At 43.2% G+C, this 22,968-nt stretch overlaps 2 protein-coding genes and 1 long non-coding RNA gene across 10 annotated transcripts in view; 2 read left to right on the top strand and 1 right to left on the bottom strand.

Moving 5' to 3' along the window:
• LOC118241983 (beta-1,4-galactosyltransferase 1-like) overlaps positions 1 to 3,122 on the top strand; it is a 9,023-nt gene extending 5,901 nt beyond the window's left edge. Inside the window, exons 2-6 of the mRNA XM_035529931.1 lie at positions 199 to 431; positions 1,496 to 1,683; positions 2,141 to 2,263; positions 2,759 to 2,863; positions 2,958 to 3,122. Coding sequence (XP_035385824.1) covers positions 199 to 431; positions 1,496 to 1,683; positions 2,141 to 2,263; positions 2,759 to 2,863; positions 2,958 to 3,087 — 779 coding nt within the window. The 3' untranslated portion in view covers positions 3,088 to 3,122. The remainder of the gene's footprint in view (positions 1 to 198; positions 432 to 1,495; positions 1,684 to 2,140; positions 2,264 to 2,758; positions 2,864 to 2,957) is intronic.
• Positions 1 to 22,968, bottom strand: part of LOC118241984 — a 25,310-nt gene extending 2,342 nt beyond the window's left edge. The window contains exons 1-9 of one of the 8 annotated variants that reach the window (XR_004776480.1): positions 22,506 to 22,968; positions 20,604 to 22,020; positions 19,095 to 19,228; positions 18,413 to 18,739; positions 17,567 to 17,691; positions 14,026 to 14,167; positions 12,419 to 12,510; positions 8,850 to 9,088; positions 1,208 to 1,357 (exon numbers count right to left, since the gene is read on the bottom strand). This is a non-coding gene — a long non-coding RNA (uncharacterized LOC118241984). Of the gene's footprint in view, positions 1 to 363; positions 444 to 1,207; positions 1,358 to 8,849; positions 9,089 to 12,418; positions 12,511 to 14,025; positions 14,168 to 17,566; positions 17,692 to 18,412; positions 18,740 to 19,094; positions 19,229 to 20,603 lie in introns of those variants that run through there. The other 7 variants (XR_004776482.1, XR_004776476.1, XR_004776479.1 and 4 more) reach the window with 7 other exon arrangements.
• On the top strand, positions 8,918 to 20,597 carry LOC113583531 (microsomal triglyceride transfer protein). Its single transcript, XM_027019899.2, has 18 exons — positions 8,918 to 8,999; positions 10,338 to 10,525; positions 10,655 to 10,798; positions 11,002 to 11,109; positions 11,437 to 11,553; positions 11,680 to 11,819; positions 11,994 to 12,144; positions 12,371 to 12,528; positions 14,002 to 14,170; positions 14,600 to 14,707; positions 15,045 to 15,257; positions 15,556 to 15,767; positions 16,002 to 16,099; positions 16,304 to 16,425; positions 16,729 to 16,956; positions 17,605 to 17,729; positions 18,605 to 18,775; positions 19,121 to 20,597. The coding sequence occupies exons 1-18, from the start codon at positions 8,939 to 8,941 to the stop codon at positions 19,266 to 19,268; spliced, it is 2,661 nt and encodes an 886-aa protein (XP_026875700.2). The 5' UTR covers positions 8,918 to 8,938; the 3' UTR covers positions 19,269 to 20,597.

Here is a 22,968-nt window from a genome sequence, read left to right as displayed (position 1 = left end):
TCACACACGTCACAAAGTAATGCCAACCTTATGTTGTATACTAAGTGGTTCAGTTATGGTTTTATCTTCCTGGTTTGACTCCTGCCTGTGTTTCAGACCTCATGTCAATATAATACATACACAATAACTTCACCTCATGTTGTACTGTGTGTATGACAACTACAACTTCACTTGATCTCGAGTCTCTTCCCCCAACAGTGGGTCCGTTGCGTGTGGAGGTCTCTGATCTGATGTATCTGGAGCAGATCAGACAGGAGCTCCTGCTGGTGGACAGGGGACACTACAAACCGCCCCAGTGTCTGTCTGTCCAGAAAGTGGCCGTCATTATCCCTTACAGACACAGGGAGCAGCACCTCAAATACTGGCTGTACTATCTTCATCCCATTTTGCAGAGACAACAGCTGGAATATGGGGTCTACGTCATTGAGCAGGTGACATTCAGCCTTAAAGCGTACACACACACACACACGGTTATACTACAGTTATTTACAGACAGCTTACTCAGAAAAGCTTCCTGTGTGAATAGAAACATTACCAGGGTTCCCCACAATGCTAACGGCTCCCGTGATGCCTTGTGTCTGCATGTCAGTGTGTTAACCATAGAGGCTAGCATGATTGTGTGTGAATTGTCCTTTTAAACACTCCAGAGGTGTAAAACATTATGGAGCTTGTCCATATATCAGCTTGCAGTTCCACACAGCTCTGTGTATGCTTAGGTTTATCGAACATCTCTGCCTGGAAACCTGTGTGACTCTGATCTAAGGCTAGTTTTCTACTAGTTCAGATTAACATGAAGGTAGGTGTGACTGTTCTGGGATCAGATGAAGACCTCTTAATCTCCAGTATTTGGTGGTTCATATTAAGGCAAATGACTCAGTAATTAGTGTGAATTATTATTCAGATATGAAGGAGTTATTGATCTTAACACCATTATCCACATTAACTACTGTAAATGACTCAGTGGTTTGTGTGAATTCAGTAACCATGTTGAAATGGTTGTAGGAGAGGAAGTTAAAGAGAAAGGATTCCTGCCATGGGTGGTGTCAACACACAATCACACACACACACACACGAGAGAGGAGAGGGATACCACATCACCAGATAACAGTAGATGGTACATGGAATACTACCTCTGATGTACAACAATCAGCACTGCTATCACTCAAAATCATTTTGTGCAGTTCACCCTCAACTGTATTATACACACCGTGTTCATCGTGAAACTCACAAACGTTGTCTGACTGGTCCTTCATTACACCAAACCCAACCCTTCAGCCAACACCAACAATTCAGAAGTCCTTTTGTGCACGTGAGCATTCCAACATCCCTTCTGTTACTCGATTCCAGATGTCTTGGCCTGAACAGAAAGGAAAGTGTCACACTGGACTGGCTTTGTAAGAGCAGGTAGAACTTATTAGTAGAATCAGCTGGGTGACAAACAGCTGGACTTCTGTGTTTACAACCTAAACTTTTACATCTTTGTGTTTGTCTGTAGGACGGCGAGGACACGTTTAACCGGGCGAAGCTGTTAAATGTTGGCTATGCTGAGGCTCTGAATGACTACAACTATGACTGCTTTGTCTTCAGCGACGTCGACATTATCCCGATGGATGACCGCAACACATACCGCTGCCATGACCAACCACGGCACCTCGCCGTCGCCTTGGACAAGTTCGGCTTCAGGTGCTGTGTGTACATAGCAACCCTGCTTAGCGATGTTTAGCCGAAGGGCAGTCAGGGACAGTGTCATTCTTTTACCCATGTACATGTCTTGTTTGCCAAAACAATATCTTGTTTTAAAATCCTCTTAAATCCTTAATGTACTGTTAGCTGCCATCAATGGTGTCAATGATCTAGTGTAATAATATTGTTACTATTATAATCATATTATAATGGGGGGGGGGGGGGGGGGTGGCCATGGCACTACTACACTTCCTTGTAACTAATACCATCTTTACACTCCATGTTACATGATAACAGAAAGAGACAATGAGATGGCACAGACGTGTCCTTCTTATAACTGTACTTCCTTATAATTAATACTGTGAGGGAATTTGCAGACTAATGTAACCTCAGCAATGTTCTAGGTCTGTGTCTCTGTATTGTCTGTGTGATTTGTTTTGGTTGTGTGGGATTGCAGGCTACCATATAATCAGATTTTCGGTGGCATCTCTGCGATGAGTAAAGACCAGTACCTGAAGATCAATGGCTTCCCCAACAACTACTGGGGCTGGGGGGGGGAGGATGATGATATCTCCAACCGGTGAGAAACATACACTTCCACTGACCCACTGTAACCAGGGCAGTGTTTAAGGTACTTGACTTGTAATCGGAAGGTTGCTGGTTCGAGTTCCACCGCTGCCAAGTTGACACTTTTGGGCCCCTGAGCAAGACCCTTAACCCTCAATTGCTCAAGGTATACTCAGTCATAATTGTAAGTTACGTTTTTATTCTCTGAGCATGTACACATTCTAAGAGCACCAAGAGCGAGATGTTGCTGTCTTACACAACCTGGACTAAAACCCACAACACGGCAGGTAATTCCACAGAGCCACTAACTGGTTTAACTGGTCCTCTAACAGAGACATGAGTTTGACCAAGGGAATCCGTAAAGGAAGGCTGTTCTAGGGTTGTGGTGCAGTGACAGCAGACGTTTCATAACCTGCTCAGTACAGTGGCCTGTGAGAGCTCATCAAAACTGTTCTTATTTGTGAATGTCGCTGGTTTTTGGTCAGTTTGTTTTGTTCTTTGATCCGAGGTTGTCGATTAGAGGAATGTCCATATCACGGCCTAATGTCTTGATTGGCAAATGCAAGATGATTCATCACGAAAGAGATAAGCTGAACCCTCCTAACCCTCAGAGGTGAAATGTGCACACGTGTGCGCGCACACACACACACACATACATACACACACATACACACACAGGCATGTGAAGACTATTCGCTCATGTGCAGGTTTGAAAAAATTGCCCACACGAGAGAAACAATGGACACTGACGGCATCAACTCTCTGACATACAATGTGGTGAAAGTGGAGAAAGACCAACTCTTCACCAAAATCACCGTGGACATTGGCAAACCCTGAGCCTTATACTCTCTTAAAGTGCTTAACCTCTTGGACCTCCAGCTGTCTTTTAAGGTTTAGGAGAGGTGAGCAGGTGTGCAAATGCAGAGGACCAGTGAACTGGGCAGTACTGGGCAGTACTGGGCATCTGCAGGACTGGGAGAGACTGGCAAACCTTAGATGGGTATTTCTTAAATATTACATGCTTATCTGTTGGCTAGTGGTTCTTGCGAGTGGGAATCTCAGAGAAATATTTATATACATATTCTACATAGGTTTTCATGTTCCACTGTGAAATTGAATATATATATATAAAACTATGCTGGTAGACTTTAGACACAGTTACACTAAGTTATAATTAATGAAATAATGATGTTTTATACTATTCATTTGTAATATTCTGAGGAGTACAAATTTTCAAAATCATTTTTTCATGGGGAAAATGTCTAGGTTTTGTGGAAAATAAATGTTCTAATAATTTGATTGGTGGAGTAAAAATCATTCATTCATTCTTATTTATGTGCCGTCATTCTTTTAATGAGCAAATCTGAAGCAGTGTGATTTCGTTAAACACCTCCTTGAAGGAAAACCAGGTAGAAAAAAATCTGTCAGAACAGTGAGAAGTGATCTTTCATCTATCAAACCTTCATCTATTGATCTTTCATTCACTTATCCAGCTGGTCATTCTTATCATTTGTTTCATGGCTACACACTCTACACTTTTGCCTGTTCTTTTAAATCTATTATTGCTCCACTTTTCACGAATCTACTTTCTTTTTTTTTTTTTTTAATCAAACAGAAATCTTTGAGTCTGAGAGGTTAGAATCTCCTGCATCTGATATCTCCTCCTACTACTGTAAACCAGCCATGTCATTGTTTCAGATGAAGAAGCTACTCCCTTGACCCAGAATCCCTGGACTATAGAACTGTGACTCATCACATCTCCCACTCTGACCACCACATAAACCATTAGAAAGGGCTACAGAAATTTACATTTACATTTGGCAGACGCTCTTATCCAGAGTGACTTACAAAAGTGCTTTGTCATTTACTTACAGAATGTATCCTAGCCAGTCCAGTAGTTTAGAGTCCAAGATGCCAATTAACTAAAATACTGTGGAAATACAGGGATCAATGCTGATACTTAGAAGTGCAAAACATTACTTTTTTGGTAGTTACAGTGGTTGGGGTTTACAGTTACATTATTTAGGTGATGCTTTTATCCAAAGCAACTTACAATTATGACTCAACACAACTTGAGTAAGTGAGGGTTAAGGATCATGCTTAGGGGCCCAACAGTGGCAATTTGGTAGTGGTGGGGTTTCAAGTACCTTAACCACTGAGCTACCCCTACAAAACAAATTGGTGCCAACATCTAATACACAGGACTGTGTTATGACCAAACAACTACAACCACACAACCCACACCTTTATATTTGAAAAGTAGATTCAAACTGCTAATAAATCTCAATAAGGAAACATAGACTGCAAGGCTGCAGTAACGTTTCTCCCAGTGCAATGGCCAGAGTGTTAGTGTTGTCACCAAGTTCTGATAAGCTGTCTAAATTCACTCACATAGCCTACATTTGTAAGAAACTATGCTTTGTCCAGTATAATTACGACACTGGAAATCATAAACTACTAGCTGTCAGCCATGGTGTTGAACTGTGGTGTTAAACCATGGTATTAAAGAATGGTGTTGAACTGTAGTGGTGAAGAATGATGTTGAAGTGTGGTGTTCAAGAACAGTGTTGAAGCATAATGCTGAACTGTGGTGTTCAAGAATGGCATCACTGTTTTTAGGGAGAACATCACCCATTCTTGGTCATTCCAAACCATAGGAATGTATCACTCTTGCATAAAACTAAACATCTAACCCCATGATGCTGGTCTCCATTTTGTAACAGATTCCAGTTTCAGATCACTTACAGCCTTAAGAAGAAAGCTGGTGAGGAAGCAGGAGGCAAATCCGTATCTACGGAAAACCAGGGATGAAAAAAGAAACAAGCAACCAAAACAGAGGATGGCCAGACATAGCACATGGTTAAGGTGACAGACACGGAAGCAGAAAGGCAAACCATGACCTGACTCCAAGAAAACCGACACCTTACCCCCTAACTTCCATATAACTTCCCACCTTCTTAATGAGTGCCATCCAGAGGAATTTTGACAAAAGTGAAAATTTAGAGGTCATTAGTAGTAAATTAATAACACTAAAAGAGCTCTGTGCTGGACAAAAACATGACAGTGAAGAGATTTTATCTGTACAGTGTCAGATGAATTTCTGTAAAGTTAATCCTAACCGCTAACTGTTGAGAATTTACCTATTCAAAAACAAGCAGTAGCCACCAAACTGAACGCGACTTCTCAGCGGTTCAGCAACTGTATCTGTTAGGTGGGCTCAAACGCAAGTCAGCTTGGTGACTTGACAGCCTACTGGGTGAGCAACCACACACTAATGGTGGGCCCGTGTGCAGAACAGTTAGATCGTGGAACAGGTAAAACAAAAAAAAGTAAATAACCAAAAGAGCAGTTCAACCTCGGCCACTTTGTTGCAAGGCAGACAAAGACCCGCTAGACTGCGGCAGCTATAAAACTACCTGTGCGTATTCCTTCAAAGGAATGGAGGATGACAAAACTAGAGGGAAAAAAAACTAAACACCACGGCGAGTGTGGGAAAAGGGAGAACGGCAGCCCCAATGCCCTGGGGAAAACCAAACTAAAACTTCCCAAACAAAACCAGAATACAGGGAGGAACTGTAATGACTAAGGGGAGCCTTGGAGAGAGACAAATTTGAGGGGGGAAACTGGAGAGCGGAGGGAGGGGACGTATAAAAACATGGATACCCTCACAATGCAGAAGTAAGGTGTAGCACAAGGGCTCACAGTTACCAGCTAGGAGCTTGGTTCAGAACTTTGGCAAAGACCCAGCACTCAGTGATTGGGTCACTGGGCTTATATATGCCTAGCCCAGCTGTTGGTCGTTAAGCCTGAGTAGTGGCGTGCCTGACTCGAGGCCTCCCTCTGGTGGCCAGAGGGGGCTTCGGCCTAGCACCAACCCTTAAAGTATCAGAGCAACACTAATCTTTAGTATGAGGAAGGCGGGCCGTGTCGTCCTCATTTAATTTAATGAAATGTTTTTTTAAAAAGAGACGTGATCATACCATCATACCTCCACTTAGTGGTTGATCATAACAAGACTGAAAAACAGGTTGTGTATTTATTACTTTACCTCCACACCATTTTCTGTTTATTACTATAAAAGATTACATTAATGGCACAGGGAAACAAAAAGCCTAAATATAGACCAGCTAGCCGTAATAACCACATATTACATACACAAATGCTAATTAATTAGCGTAATATTGAACATGGTTCAGTATACCCGTAACAGTTTATTTAGTTGGGTCAGCTACATAGACGGTCTATGCAAGTTATTATAACGTAATAATCCGCATTCCTAACTTTAGAATCGGAATGTTTGATGCCGTCATCGCAAATTTGCTGAAGAGGGTTCGTAATGAAGCAACTCCTGGCCTGGTTTGAACAGGGTAGGGAATGTCAGGAAGGTCAGAACAGCTGCTTCTAAAAAATGACGCCTAGCTCCGTGCGCGGGTATAACGGCATCATTGCAGGTCGTTGTGATTTACTGTTTTCCGCCATGGATTTTCGCTTGACAGGTGTTTTGTCACATCGCTTGGAAAGACAGTCGACACATGGTCATCTTCTGCTTTGTCTTTAAATACAGCTTAGACAAAATTATTTTGGGTCAAATAAACGCGACTTAAGCTTTGCACGAAACTATTAAAATACGTTCCATTTACATATTTCATACTCTCTCTCTCTCTCTCTCTCTCTCTCTCTCACGTGAAATAAAGGTCCTGTCATGTTTTTGAACCGAACTACTCATAAAGAAGATCTTCTCCTGCAGGTCAGGTCAGAACAGTGCGTGCGTGTGCTCCAACCGCCCTTCCCGTGCATGCTGCAGTTATGTGAACTGAGAATGGTGCGGCGCGCGTGGATGAGAACAGCTCGCGCGACCCAGCAGCGCACTCACAACGCCCTCCACCCGGAAGCGCGCGCTTTGCAGCGCATGTATGAAAACACAAACACACACATAGAGGGGTACACATGGGATAAATGAGAGTCCCACCCATCGGACACAACACTGCTGATGCTGAGATGTTTTCAGATACTGCAAACTTATTGTAACAGAGACATACAGCAAGGGCTCATAACAGCTGGACAAAGAGACTCGAGACAGAAACAAGATACATAACAGTGTGCGTGCGTGCGTGTAACAAAGCTATTGGGGGCGACAGAATTGCCACGAGTTCGCTCTTAGCGCCTCTAAATGTTCGCGCAGTAACACATTTTCTCCGTTTCTTACGCCGTGCACACTGATGCGATTCGAAGAGAAAACAGCAACACAGAAACCGGCGAGCCGGATGCGGGAACAGCACGCGCTGGCCAGCCCCCCCGCCGTTTCCCCACTGAACCGGGATGTGGTTCTGCGCAACAACCAGCGCGCGCATCCGGACGAACAGATTAACTCTATGGTAGCAAGATTTCATTGTCAATAAATAAACATGTCAACCTTGTTTCTGTCTCGCCTTCTGATTCCTTCGATTCTTCAAATTGTTGTAATTTGCAAAAAATGTTTGATCTGGTTTAGAATATGTGGAAAACGTCCTGGTGTTCAACTAAGACTCCTTCATGCAACACGTCATTGTACCATAGAGAGTAGGCTAACGAGATAATCATACGATGATAACAGATGATGACAATTCGCTCTACAGTTTATTGAGAATAGATTCACTCAGCGGGCTGTTTTGAAGGTCATACAGTCTTTTCTTCTCGTTTGCCTACTTGGCGTTTTGTAGCGAGCATCGCTGTAACGCAGTCGCGTTAACGGGATCACATCTCTGTCGACTGCTGTTACTGACTAAATCATCATCACTTTCCACTACTGCCGCGCAGTCAACCGGAGAATCCTTCGAATTCATCTCTAAAATTAAACAGCGCACTACATTTTAGACTCTACATGGCACATTTCATTGAAGATTTAGCACCGAATAAGCCATATGACGCACAAGTAGGCTTAGATGAGTTTGATAGACCAGTCGCTTGATCAATCCCTTTCCTATAAGTGCAACGGAACTCGTTTTTCGGAGCTTGTCATAAAGTGACGTTTAGACAGCGCTTTTCTGTTGATAGGTGATCGTACGACGTTTGACACGGAAACTTCGGAATTTAACGAAATGTTCCACGCGCTCGGAGGCGTCATGTGATCTTTGCCTGGCTTCATTTGCGTAATTACCGATGAGAATGATTTCATTCAGGAGAGTACAATGTGATTAAAGATCAGCATATTTAGTTAACTACCTTATTGCGGTTGTAAACTGTGCAAGCGCCAACCTGGCAAGTCAGATTATTAATCACAGCCGGTAGACAACTGTGAGACTTGGCTCTCGCGCTGATTTTGAAAGGATTTAAAATGCGATAACCGCACTCTTTTCATCAACGACTGCCCGGTGATTGGCCGCACTGAGATCGCGCGCCCCACTCACGTATTTTCATCAAGCACTGATTGATGGGCTGTAGTGGCTCGGATGCGCGGAGTGTGTGTCGACCTCCCACTCATGCCCCGCGGATGAGCAGTGATTCTCCACTCTCGGTGCGCTGTGGGTTAATCATTAGCGGATACTACGTACTTAGTACCGGAGCGTGGAGTTTGGAGTCTGCCCTCGCTGGAGATAAGCATAATTGAAGCAACAGCCTACCTGCTCTCTGTGCCGCATACGCCTGTCTGCTCTTTCGCCCTCACGTCAAGCTTCTCTCTGAACTTTACGGGTTACACGGCGAGCCGGCCATGCAGCGACTCGTCGCTTTTCTGCTGTGCGCGACTGCCCTCGTCGGTGTCCCGTCGCAAGGTAAGGGCTTTTCCTTCTCTCATGGTCAGAATGAGACTTCAGAAGCAGACTGATGTGTTTGGGAGTGGTCCTTCACTTTCATTCATACCCTGGAAAGATTAAATCGTAGTATTTTATTTTTAGTTTATTTATTTATTTATTTATTTTAGGTCAAACCATTAAAATCAATTTTATCTGATTTCTTCTTGGTGTCAAAGCAGTAAAGATTAGTGCTAAACTGGTCAGGAATACCCGTGAAAAACGAAATGGCATTTTAGGTTTTAGTTGCAAGTTTTTCAATACAACACATTACTAATAACTGATAGTTTACATAAAGCTCCAGATGGCAACTCTAGTTTCATTCATTCTATGCCCAAAATAAGTTAATGATTAAAAATCTGAATTGAAACTGAATTGTATACCTTTGGGTAACATCTAAACTTGTGCTAGACCAAGCTTGTACTTCTGATAGCAGGCATGGTAAAAGTGGTGCATTTATATGGCCTAGAATGGCAGATGTGTGATGTCCAAAATCTGATTTAAGGATGTGAGGTTGTGATGAAATCTGAGAGTGACACGTCAGTATTGACAAGGCTGGACTCTACCGAGAGAGAGAGAGAGAGAGAGAGAGAGAGAGAGAGAGAGAGAGAGAGAGAGAGGCGACACATATTGACACTTGTTACAGAGCACTTTGAAAAAGCCGTAACAGAGATTTAAACCAACTTTAACAGAATGTATCTTTAAATAAATTATTGCTAGCATAGATTAAGATTGTCCCTATGTGTAAGCAGATCAAGTTCTGCCTTGGAGCTGGTATGTTGTGAGGGTAACTTGTTGCTGTTATCTAGCTCCCACCTACGGCCGGTGTAGATAGGGCTGAATTCCCACCCCAGCTGTTACAACATGAACATTTAAAGCAGATATCGCACTAAATAGCACACCGAGTGAGCCTCAAACACAACACTCAAGCATGCCCCTTTGTGCTGTGAAAGTGATCTGAGTGCACAGGCAAGACACCCTCTGTAAAATATTAAAGTTATTCCTCATTTATCATACGTTCAATGTTCTGAGATCATCTCAGATGCGATAAACTGTTTAGTGAGTGCAGGTGTTTCTCAGACACTGCAGTCTCTGGTAACTAAAGACTCTGTGGGGGTTAGGAGTTCTCTACCCAGAATGCCTCTGTCCTCTGCCACTACCCCATACCAGGCCACAGGTCTTAGGCCATCTGACCATGGATTCTCCTTTGACTCAAACCATCTTGAGTAAACATCTCCTGCTGACCTGGAGCCAGCCACAGCTTGTATCAGCATGGTGTGTGTATATGCGTGTGTGTGTGTGTGCGGTGTGTTTGATCAGGTGCAAGTGCAGGCCCCCGGCTGAACAATGGCCGGCTTTACCGATTCCACTACAATGTGGAGCTTGGCCTGAACCGACCCAGGGCATCTGCCAGGGGGACTGCTGGCTTCCAGATCTCCAGCGATGTAGACATCAGCCTGACCTGGAGGAACCCAGAGAACCAGGACGAGCAGCTGCTCCGTGTCCAGGTGAGGGGACACCTGTGGTTGGGTCTTCTACAGGAGTTTCTCTCCATAAGTGTTGTACAAGTGAGAACCAGTAAGCACAGAGGTTCTCTTTAAGGACAGCACAATACATTTCACTGTCTCATCTTTCAGATCTCAAATGTTCAGCTGCAGAGTGCAGTTCAACGCTCGGGTAAGAACAACATCTTCCATGGTTCTACAACAGAGAGCATTCTGGGTAGAGAAAAGCTGGAGGCACTGCAGAGACCCTTCATGTTGCTCTGGAAGATGGGCAAGGTAAACAAAAAAGTCTGACAAATGTCTGTAAACAATGCAGTAGGCAAATGACAAATAGTGATATAAAAGTATTATAGTATTCCTCTTCAGGCACAAGTTTGATTAATAATAGATTGATTGACAGATTGATTGATTAGTGCTGAAAACAGTGTGGCTCTCCTGGAGGCAGATTATGTAAATGGATACTGTGCATGATGTCCCAGGTGCGAAGCCTCTACACATACAAGGTGGAACCTGTGACCATCAAGAACCTTAAGAGGGGTGTGGCCAGTATGCTAATGATGCAGCTCAAATCTGGAAAGATGGTGGAGGTAATGGCTGACAGATGATGACATCAACAGAATGACACAAAAGGATGCTCTGCTGATTTCATATGATGGGTTAATTTAGTAGTTGGTGGAGGTAGTTGGAGACAATGTTCAGTGTGGAGTAGTCTGGGGTAGACTAGGTGGACCAGTGTGGGGTAGGCTAGGTTGAGCAATGTGGGGTGGGTAGTCTGGGATTGGGGTAGGCTAGGTGGAGGTTGGTGTAGTTGTAGGGAATATTGGAGCAGATGGGAAATTGTTTGTGGAACTTGGAGGTTTCTGCTACTATATAGTTGTGTGTGTGTGTGTGTGTGTGTGTGTGTGTGTGTGTAGGCTGATGCTTCAGGAAAGTGCTTAGTTGAGTACAAGGCTACAAAAAATCAGGTGATCCGCACAAAACACATGGAGAGCTGCAAAACCCAAGAGACAGGATTCACTAGTCACAGCCAGGTCAGTACACACACACACGCGTGCTTCACTCTCACCGCTACAAGCCCTTCATTACCACAACAGTATTCCTGAAGCTTTAGTTGCTTCAGTAAGTAATAGGATTTCTCATTCTCACTCTCTCTCTAGGTTCTGGGTGTGAATTGGAAGTCAAACGCAGTAACAGTTATCACCCTGGAAGATGGCTTCATGAAATCTGCTATTGCCGAGGAACTGCACGTCCTATCCATCAACAGTCGCCATTCAACCGCCACTAAGATCCTGTCCAGGTGAGCCAGACAGAAGTGAGTTCAAAAGGATAAGAGGGACAGAAGACGTCAGACGGGAAAGAAATCAAGGAAAGACAGGAATGAAGAGAAAGAAATAAGCTGCTAAACTGTTTCTAATGCTGAGATGCTAGCAAGATGTTGCTAAGTTGTTGCTGATCTAATGTGCTTTCCCAGGCAGTCTCTGTCCCTGTGGGAGGTGACCACAGGACCGGAGGAAGAAGCCGGGAAAGACGCCGTACGTGTGGTGAAGCAAGTGGATGCAAAGCTCTTCTCTGTGGGCGTGGTCACGGAAAAGGGAAAGACACGGTGTAAAGGATGCCCCTCCGTAAGTCTCTCCACAGATGTGTCTGCCTGTGTGTGAGTTTTTACTATTTGGCCAATGGGTGTTGGACAAGTGATTGTGTGCATGCATGAGAATGTGTGTGTGTGTGTGTGAGAGAATGGTTAAGACACTCAGTGTTAGTTTGTGTGTGAGATGTAAATGTATGTGAATGTGAGTGCTAAAAAAATCCTCTCTCTGATGATTTATGTGCGTCTGTGTGTGTGTCCAGCTGGTGGACACATGGAGAGCAGTGCGTGGTCACTTGGAGCCAGACTACCTGTCAAAGGCATCAGCACCACGCAGCTTCCTGTCCCTGATCCACAGTCTCCGCAACACCGCCAAGGCTGACATCCTCAGAGTGCTTCGCAACTGCAGCAAGACATCACTGTAAGAACTGACCCATCACTCTCTCTGTGATTCGTGAATTTCTCCATCACGGTCTCTGTGATGTAAAAGCTACTCTCTTTGTGTCTCTCACTGATATAAGAACTGCTCTGTTACAGTCTGTTTGTGGTGTAAGAGTTTGTCCATCACAGCCAGTCTGTAATGTAATAGCCTGCCTGCCTCTCTCTCTCTCTCACACTCACATCAAATGCTTTCTTGGCATGACAGGATAAAATATCTATATTGCCAAAGCAATACAGTATATGTAATAATATACAAATTAAGAGTTTTTATAGAGGATAGAAAATTAATGAATAAAATAAACAAAACAGCAACAAAAATTGCAGCACAGACATTTCAATGTCTGAACCAAAATGGAATACAGTAAAGTGAACAATAACTGTGACATTAGATGACAAACAGTATAAATAATTGTGAATGTATCTTTTATAGTGTTTTCTCTGATTTTATGGTCCTTTTGTACATTTTCTCCAGTAATATTTTCAGTTTTTCTGTATCAGTCAGGGTAGGGAGGTTGGGAATTTAATTCTCTACAGAAAGGATTTTCTCATGGTTTTGTATTTTGGACATGAAAGAACAAAGTGACTCAGTTTTGATCTCTCCTGATGAGCATACTGTTGATTGTTGGCTTTGAGTCTTTCAGTGTCGCAGGTTGAGTTGGGCTATTTTCTAGGTTTTTCTTCTTGGCTAGTATGTGCAGTGGGTCATTTGGATTTTGTTTATTGCTGATAAAGGCTTTGTGGTGAAGCAAGTCCTGGGTGTGATTTGCCAGAATTTCTCAATATCCAGAAGGACTTTTAAATTTGTCTAGTTCAGATCTGATGGCCAGATTAGAGACATTCCAGTTTAACTAAAGGATGTCTTTGCAGAATTCAACATGCCGTAATTCTGTGGGTGTTTTGCCACAAATGTCAGTTTGCTATGTTCTCTAGTGCCAAGATTTTACTGCTGTATAACATTATTGGTTGAATTAATGATTTTAACCAAATTGTAATATGGGTATTAAATCTAGAAATTAGATTGTGTAGCAAGTTCTCCATGCCTTTTCTGTTAGCAATGAAACTGCAGTTTTAAAAGTTTCTTTTGAGTTTACTTTCACACTTGGATATGTATAGGTGTTGGTATGGGATATTAAGGTAGCTTCAAAGTAAAACTGGCATTTTTGTTCTCTTGTAATCTGCTTTTGTTTTGGAAAATCATTACTTTTCTTCTGTCTATTTTCTTTGAGGGCCCAGTCTCCATGTATTTCTAGTATTGACAGATTATTTTTAAGTTCTTCCATTGGTGCTAGTATTACTAAATTATCTGCATACATCAGAAATTTTATTTCTTGGTCTTTTAAAGTTAGTCCTGGAATAGATTAATCTTCTAATTTTTTGGCCAGTTTGTTTATGTATTAAGTTGGACTCAGATTGCAGCCTTGCTTTGTTTAAATATTCTGCTTGGCCTCTCTAGCCCTCAGCTGGTGGATGCGGTCACCTCTGCTCAGACTCCTGCTTCTCTCTCGGCCATGCTGGAGTTCCTGGACTTCCATAAAGCGGACGGTGTGGTCCTGCAGGAGCGTTTCCTGTACGCCTGTGGCTTTTCCTCCCATCCCACCGAGAGTATGCTTCAGGCCCTACTGGTGAGAGGGAAAAGTGACACCCACTGACATCAGATCAGTCTGATGGTCACACTCTACTTGATATAGCTTTACCTGCAACCATTTCAGTAGTTCTGAGATTAGTGTGTTTAGGTGTAATCCGTTAAATCTAAATCTCTCTAAAGACTTGCCAAGTATGTGTAGTTATTATTGCTCTGAGAAGCAAAATGTAATACAAACCCTACAAAACCACAACACAATCCTTACAGAAACAAAATAAATCCAGACTGTACAACCAATGAATGAGGAAGAAGCAACTGGTCTCTTAAAAATATCTGGACAGCAAATTTAAAAGAATTTTGTTTGTTAATTCATCAAAATTGTGGAGGCATTAAATCAAGAAAGCATGATTCTGAGTTGTGTGTGTGGTGTGCGTGTGTGCATGCATGCATGTGTGTTTTCTCTCTGCAGGATATCTCTAAAGGACCGATTGCCAGTATGGAGATAAAGGAGTCTGTTGTGATGATCATGGGAGCACTGGTCAGAAAACTGTGTCAAAAAGGAGGATGTGACCTACCAGTGAGTACACACACGCATTATTAATCAACGTCCAAGTTCAGTGTCAATCACTACCAAAACAGGAAAAAAAAAATTCTATGAACAAGCAAAAGAGTGTATTGCTTATTTTTATACCCACAAGTCAGATTTCAACTGAATCACATCTTAACTAATATGAGGGAAATCGAATCCTGAGAATAAAGTGAATCCCACTATAATCAGACAAGCTGAAATAAATCAGACCAGAAAAGACTTAACCTGAACAATCAAACTGAGCTAAATCCAATCTAAAAAGTGTTTGGGTCAGTGGTGAATGAAGCCATGGTAATACTGTGCTTCTCCACTGGGGGCGGTGTAGGCAGTCGTTACGGTGCGGGAGCTACTCTTGGCTGGGCCAGAGAGCACACAGGACGAGGCGCAAGTGCAGATGTATCTGCTGGCTCTGAAGAATGCCCTGCTTCCTGAGGCCGTGCCCCTGCTCGCCCGGTTCGCAGAGTCAGAGACAGGCACTTTCAGCACCACTGCCATCACGGCACTGCAGAGATATGGCCCAGAATTCATCACGCCCGAGGTTAGTGTGCATTCTGACACACTCAACAGCACAGCAGAGGAGGTATTAGATAATGGGGTTAGACTGGGGTTGGGGTCACTGTTTAAGATAATACAGGTTAATCCAGCTAACCAACAGATCAAACAGGAAGAGAGACATGGAAACACCAGTGACGAGTCGATCATGATAGCCTCCAGCCAGACAGCCTGCTAATTCACAGATGGCGCACATTAGAGGGCATCGTCATCTACTGAACAAAGTTCACAAATCAGTATTACATTCCCCACCCTTCTCGTCCCATTCCGGCCGGCGTGAATAGGTGAAACAGACTCTGAACCGAGTGTACCATCAGAATCGCAGAGTGTATGAGAAGAGTGTGCGCTCGGCGGCGGCGGACATGATCCTGAGTGGCACGCCTTCATACGCCGAGGTGAAGAACCTGCTGCTCTCCATCGGTCACCTTCCCCATGAGATGAACAAGCACATGCTCTCCAAAGTGGAGGACATCCTGCGCTTCGACATGCCTGCCAGGTGAGCCTTAGCAGCACAGGTAGACAGGCAGACAGGTAGTTTACGACTTACGGCTTGCCGAGAGGCAAGGCAGCTTTTGTAAATTTGCTTTGTCTAGCAAGCCTGTCTAGATTACTTCATGAATTCCCAAGGCATGCCTATGTTTTCTCACAGCCTTGCCACTGCTCGGGAATGCCTGCCTGGTCTGTCATGAATGGCTGTCTGGTCTGTAACCTTTCCCCTTGTGTTCTGTAGTAAACTGGTGCGCAGAGTCCTGAAGGACATGGTCGTTCACAACTATGACCGTTTCTCAAAGGTCGGCTCTTCATCTGCATACTCTGGCTACATGACACGTACGTTTCTCAACTCCTTCACCTTTTGACTGTTACAACTCTTCATTTTGTTGACTCTGACATACAAACATGATGTTAAAGAGAAATCTTAACAGGAAATTTTAAAATATCCCTTAATTTACTTCATTAGGTAATTTATCAGGGAGCTTAAAGTGTCCCATACTGCGCTCCTGCAGTGATGTCAACACATCTGTCTTCCTACAGGCAGCACTGATGTCACTTCCACCTACAGCTTGGACATCCTGTACTCAGGCTCTGGAATCCTCAGGAGGAGCAACATGAACATCTACGGCCAGAGCAACAGCGCCCTCTTACATGGACTGCAGGTACTGCAGCCACAGCACACAAGCAAGGGACCTCTTATTCAATTAGCCAGAGAAATTTGATCACAGGAACTTTACACCTTGTAGCTGATTTCATCAGATCTAAAAGCAGCAACCAACAACTCACAGCACACAATAAAAACATACTTTCTAGTATTTATAAGACATAAGTGTTTATGATCATAAATACAGAATTAGAAGAAATGCTAATCAATGCCCAAGTTAGACTGACTAGCAGACAGACCCATTCAGGCCAAGCATGGCTTTAATGGCTCCTGGGTAATGCTTCTCACTGGTTCACCACAGGTGGCCATCGAAGCCCAGGGCCTGGAGTCTTTAATCGCCGCCACAGCTGATGAGGGAGAGAAGGACCTGGAATCATTTGCAGGAATGTCAGCGATCCTCCTGGACGTGCAGCTGCGCCCCGTGACCTTCTTCAAGGGTTACAGTGACCTGATGGCCAAGATGTTCTCCTTGTCAGGAGACCCCATTAACGTGGTGAAGGGGCTCATACTGCTGACAGACCACTCTCAGGTGACATCAAACACACAGCTAAAACCCTGCTGATCCAGCCAACACCTATCCAACATCTCCCCACTAAGCCAACACCTCCCCAACACCTACCAAAACCTATCCACTCAGCAACACCTACCCACTCAGCCAACAACTACCCAACACCTACACACTAAAGCAACACCTACTAAAGCAACACAGCAAAAGGCCTGCCGGTCCAGCAAACACCAACCCACTCAGTTAACTCTTAGTGATCACTTGTGTCCAGCTTTATCAAACCAGCTTCTGTATGTTTTGCTTCCACACTGAGGGCTTTTGCTTTGCACTTGCTGATTCGGTATCCATTTGGTAATTACTGTGTTCTTGTAGAACAAACATTGGGAATTTGAGGAATATTTATTTAATCCATTTGGGCTCTACTGCATTCTCCTAGGTCTCATAATTTATTAATTAAAGCACTGCACACAGACTACTAAAATAATAACAACAGTCGATACACAACATGATGTAGCAGAAAACACCCAATAATGTCTTATTAACAGTGCTGTTACAACTCTATTAAATTGCTGTGTCACTTGCAGTCAAAATATCAAAGTAGTTCTGTCGCACAATGGGTCGAAATAAATCTTACTTTCTTCTACATCTCTGATAATCGAATTGTTCTCTTAGGCAATCCCTCTGCAATCCGGTCTGCGGGCCTCTGTTGAGTTCCAGGGCGGATTGGCTGTTGATATCTCTGGAGGCATGGAGTTTAGCCTGTGGTACAGGGAATCCAAGACCAGTGTTAACAACAGGTACAGACACACTCTCCTCCATTTGCTCCACCCACTTCTATTCCAGTGAGCGCAAAGGGCCTTTCTCTCCAGTTCCCGACCGATGGCAGTTGTCTATGAGTTTGTGGCGCATATAATGTCCCCCTTAATCTGCTAGGGAGGCCCAGAGTGCTCCTCTGATCTTCTCGTTAGCAGCTTCTGTATCAGGTACTACTCCGTTAGCTATTGGCTGCTAGCCCGGGAATGCTAGCTAAGCCGACTAAGTGCTCGCCAGGAAACAAATGCATTGGCAGACAGGTGAGGTAGTGGTTTCATGTCCATCAGGCCAAATATAGGGTGCCCTTGTAAAAGAGCAGAAAACATTGACTGTGGCAAAAAATACCAACAAGTTGAGAATATCTTGTCACCATTTGGGAGTAAGCATGTATTTTGTGACGTGGTTGTGTGTGATGCTGACGGATGGATTTACTTTAACTCGGAGGTGATAGGTCTGTTCTTTGTTACGTGAGCAGGAATTCTAGGTGGCATCTGGTTTTTACCACTGCTGCCAACAGAAAGGACAGGCAGCAACAGGTGTGTTCAGAGAAATGAGCTCTACCCCTTTTGCTAAGGCATGCATATACACATACACACACACACAGGCAGACAGACAGTGAGACAGGCTATGTATAGATACGAATAAACCACAGCTCTCTAAGGCCAACCTGCATTCCACCTTCCAACCCACTTATGACTGGCGGCCATTTTGAATCGGGCATTAAAGGTGAACGGGCGTTTTGAGAAGAGAAGCATCTGCTTATACCATCAACCCCCCCAGGCTAAATGCCATCTGATGTCCAGATCGATGTAACCGCTCTCAATGGCCAGAAGCTTAGCCAGTTCTATGCTTTCCACAGGGGCGCCATGGTGGTAGTGGGGAATGTGACGGTGGATACAGACTTCTTGAGTGTGGGGATTGAGGTGAGCTTCGAGATGGAGGCAGCGCTCGACTTCATCACCACCGTGCAGTTCTCGGAGTACCCCTTCCTCGTCTGTATGCAGATGGACAAGAAAACCTTCCCGTTTAGGTGCCCGTCCACACGTCACACATGTGCAGAACTACATACGTGTTGGTTGTACACATCACAGTCTTATTTGGAGAACTACATATGTGTTGGTTCTGCTACATAGTACATAGCTGGGGAAAAATATACTATAAGTCACCACAGATGAACTGGGAAAATGGCTAAACATTTACATTTATTATGCCCAGAACATTTCTGACTAAATGTAAACATCTTTAAGATTTTTTCCAATGTCAATCCTGAAAGTAATAAATCAGCCTGACTATCCGAGAGTAAAATAACTCGTGAGCCACTGTATGAATAGACAAGAACAACTACTAACCTGTAGCTCCTGCCCTTGGTGTGTAGGGAGGCCGTGTCTAAAGTGGAGAAGCTGTCCTTGGGAGAACCCTTCACCCGGCGGAGGAGCAGGGAGCAGCTGGTGCCTGGTTCAGAGTTCCCTCTCCATCAGGAGAACTCCAACATGTGCAGGAAGGTGTTTGAGAGTGAGTGGTAGAGCCAGGGGTTGGCAGAGCAGCTAAAGAGCTGCGCTGTACTGCCTCAGGGTCTCGGGGAGAGCAAACGTGGTTTCTTGCACACGCTGTGACTGTACTTTAACTTTTTTACTCTAATTAAACAGCCTTTTTTTATACACTAAACTGAGTGTGCTGCACTCTTCAGTGAGGTTAGGTTGGTTCTATATATGTATACTTTGAACTGATAAAGAAATAGCTCAACACAAAAAAATGCTAGCAAGGCCAGCAGCGAGTTAAAGACTTCAGTATGGTCGCAGTGGCGTAATGTTTGACTAACGCTGCGAGCTATTTTTGCTGTCTGTCTTGACAGGATCATTTTAGCTGAACAGTTCTTATAACAATAAATATTCAAGGCTTACTCTTTTAGGTCTCAGTGCCCCTATGCAGACATTATACAAGTATTGGTTGATAGTGAAGTCAAGACACATTATTTTAAATGTTCTGTTGAAACTTGAGCTGTCATAACTGATGTTAAAGTACGCATTTGTGTCACGGCAGGTGTAATATCATTCCGGTTAGCTGAAGCGCTGTGGGTTATTTATTTGATCTGATCACAACACATCTCAGGCAATGGGAAGAACAAGTTTCCATGACAACATACAAGATGTTTACATGTGCTGGGTGACAGTGCAGTCTTTTTTTTTTTTGTGAGAAGCAGAGAGAAAATAAATCAGCATTTTATAGGACAATGGTGCTGTAAATGGTATTTTTCATCTTTTTGTATTGGTCGGTGTAAATACCCCTCAGGGATTAATTTCTGTTGATGGAAGATGAATAAAGTCAATTTAAGTAATTTTAGACATTGGTCCAATATCCTGTTTCATTCTTACTCACTTGCGTAGTGGGGCATTATAATTATTAGCTCACATTTCCTAATTAAAAACCATTTTATCAGTGTTTCACAAGGTTTCAAAGACACAGCCTGGCGTTAACGGTGATAGCCGTTAGCTCCGTTAGCTACCTCTCGAGAATAACAGCGCGTGGGACAGTGACACACCTGATTCAACCCATCAACACTGTTCATGCTCTTAGCTGAACTGCACTTAGGAGCCCTATAGGGCTGTATATTACTGACCAGTTGGGGGGCATTTATGTCTATAAAAATACTTGTCATTGAAAAATGTACGGTTATGAACAATTTCACCTAGTCTTGAAGCCCCAGCCCCCGAACCCTTCCGCCATATATCGCCACAGATTTAATTGGGCTTTTTTTCTTCTTCTACAGAATTGTTTTCCTTCTACAAAATATTTTATCGATAAAGTAATTAATGTTCAAAACATATTAGTAAGCTCCATTACTTAAAATATAGCGTTACCGTGCGAAGTTGGAGATATGTTCGTCTCCGTACTGCAGTTCAGTGTTGGACCTCCGCTTGGGGGCGGTTGACGACAGAGCTCTCGCTCTCCCAACATTCCCGCTGAAGACGCAGAACAGCTGAGCGTGCGTGTCTGTCACTCGCGCTGCTTCCTTGGTGACCGCGTCAACAAACGCACAAACTGTCCGCCGGAGCTAATGCCGCTGGCGGGGTGAAGTTACAGGATCTCGCGGAGAGCTCACCTAGCACACTGGCAGACGCTCAAGTGCTCATCTGCTACCTCGGTAAATCAATCGGGGTCCATAACATCTTAACCGCTTTCAGCGGAAGATTTAAGGCCTTTAACGAGATATAATGAGGGACAGCGAGTGACCTTACACGTGATGCCAAACTTTTTAAGGAAATAGTTGTGGCCAATCAAGTTATTTGCTGCGAGGGTCCGCCCACCAAGGGAGTTAAGGCCTTTAATAGATGTAGGATTCACGATCAAAAATAAATATAAACATATCTTTGTATGTAGTATAAACAGAATTCTCAATATTTCTGGAAGCTACAGAACGCATTGGACATGATAATTTGTCTAACATAAGAGAAGAAAAATAATTCAAAAAGCAGTGATAGCCGACCCTCTAATACTGGTTGCCATGGCTACAGGTTATTACCACAACTTGCACACATCTCTAATGGACTTTCCTGCTTAAGAAAAAGCACAATTGATATAAGGTTGATTAATTTGGTTACCATAACTCAAAACCCACTGTGTGAGCTGCAGAAAAGAAGAATGAAATGCATGCTCTACATGTAAAACCCTCTAAAGGAATTTGAGTGGCTTTGATATTTTCATAACCCAAATTAATGGCGTGACAAGGTATGACACCTTCACTACCACGACTGATGAGATGCTTGCAGTCATGTTCTGGTTACTCACTATTCAGCTGCAAAAACCCAAGACAAACAGAAAAAAAATGCATCTAGACACCTTAAAACTGAGCCAAACTGACAACAGGATTGTGAACGTATCAGTAAGGTGAATGTATCAGCCATGTCATCATTCTGGGGAGTGTGACACTTCCAGCTCTGCAGTATGGCATTTATATCACAGCACTTAAGGAACTCAGACCGCAGTGTTCCTTCATCTTATACCAAATGGCAACATTAGTTTGCGTTTACTGTAATACCTTATGACAAAATCTCATCATCCCAATCCCAGCTCCTGGCTCTCCTCCTGGTGGTATACATTACATGTAAATTCAGTCAGAATTAAACCGAGCATGTGGGTAACACTATGGAATCTCAATACCACCTCCGGTCCACACTCAAAATGGCCTCCTCTGTTATCCGGAACGTTCATCTGACCTTCTAGACATGGCAGTCTTGGGTTGTGATAGAGCATCCAGTAGCGTCCCACAGCAGACCACTGCACCGATAATGACATGCAACTGAGTGAACCAATAAAACCCTCTTTTATGATACTACTCAAATGGCCATGTTAGAATTCTCGTATAACTGGAGAAAACAAATTGTTTTCATATGTTTTAAACATAATTTCATTTAGATTGGACATTTTCTTTTGTGACTACTCCAACACTGGGATGGCACTTCTCACTAAGCAAAATGTTGCACTGTGACTTTGGGACAGTACTTAATATATAAACATTAAAGCTATTAAATTGTGCATTATAAAATATGTAATAATATTTTTGTGAAAAACCACAATTTCCTGGTTCTGTATTCATTTGACATCTTAAACTAGATGTGCTGATCTAGGATCAGATTTACTGCTTTCTGCAAAAGCATTGACCCTGAAACAGTGCACTGGGATGCTGAGCTAGTCTGAATCTAGTGCCTGAGATTGCTTCGTAAATGTTCTTGCAGTCGGGGTCTTCACTCACTCACACTTACCCACATTCTGTTTGCTTCTGATTGAATCCTTTTGGGACAGAAGAGTTTAGCCTATTTCATCCAGAAGACATAATGCTAACACTGATAATTCAGTGTTCACGCCATGCTGGGGGAAGTAGACTATTAGTTCATTTCATTCAGCATATTTGAACTGTTCGTTCAAGGACTGGGGTTTGTAAATAGTGGTATAATTGTAGATGAATTACTGGAAATAAAGCATGTGACAAAAATAAAAATGAAACACAAAAAGATGATAAAAGAAAAAATGTAACACCAGTGTGTCAGACTATGCTAGTACTTGTAAAGCAGTAATGACACTTCCATTAGTAAGAGCAGTCAGCATTGACATTTCTATTAGTACTGTTACTGTGGTTAATTCTGATATTACCTACGCTGCTTAAAAATGTATTTAAATTTTCACAGTTTTCAAGTAAAAAAAAAAAGCATTATTATACATTATATA

This window comes from Electrophorus electricus, chromosome 9, assembly GCF_013358815.1.
Source record: "Electrophorus electricus isolate fEleEle1 chromosome 9, fEleEle1.pri, whole genome shotgun sequence".
NCBI lineage: Eukaryota > Metazoa > Chordata > Actinopteri > Gymnotiformes > Gymnotidae > Electrophorus > Electrophorus electricus.
The sequence above is the reverse complement of the archived record's forward strand: the minus strand, read 5'-3'. Positions and strand labels throughout refer to the sequence as shown.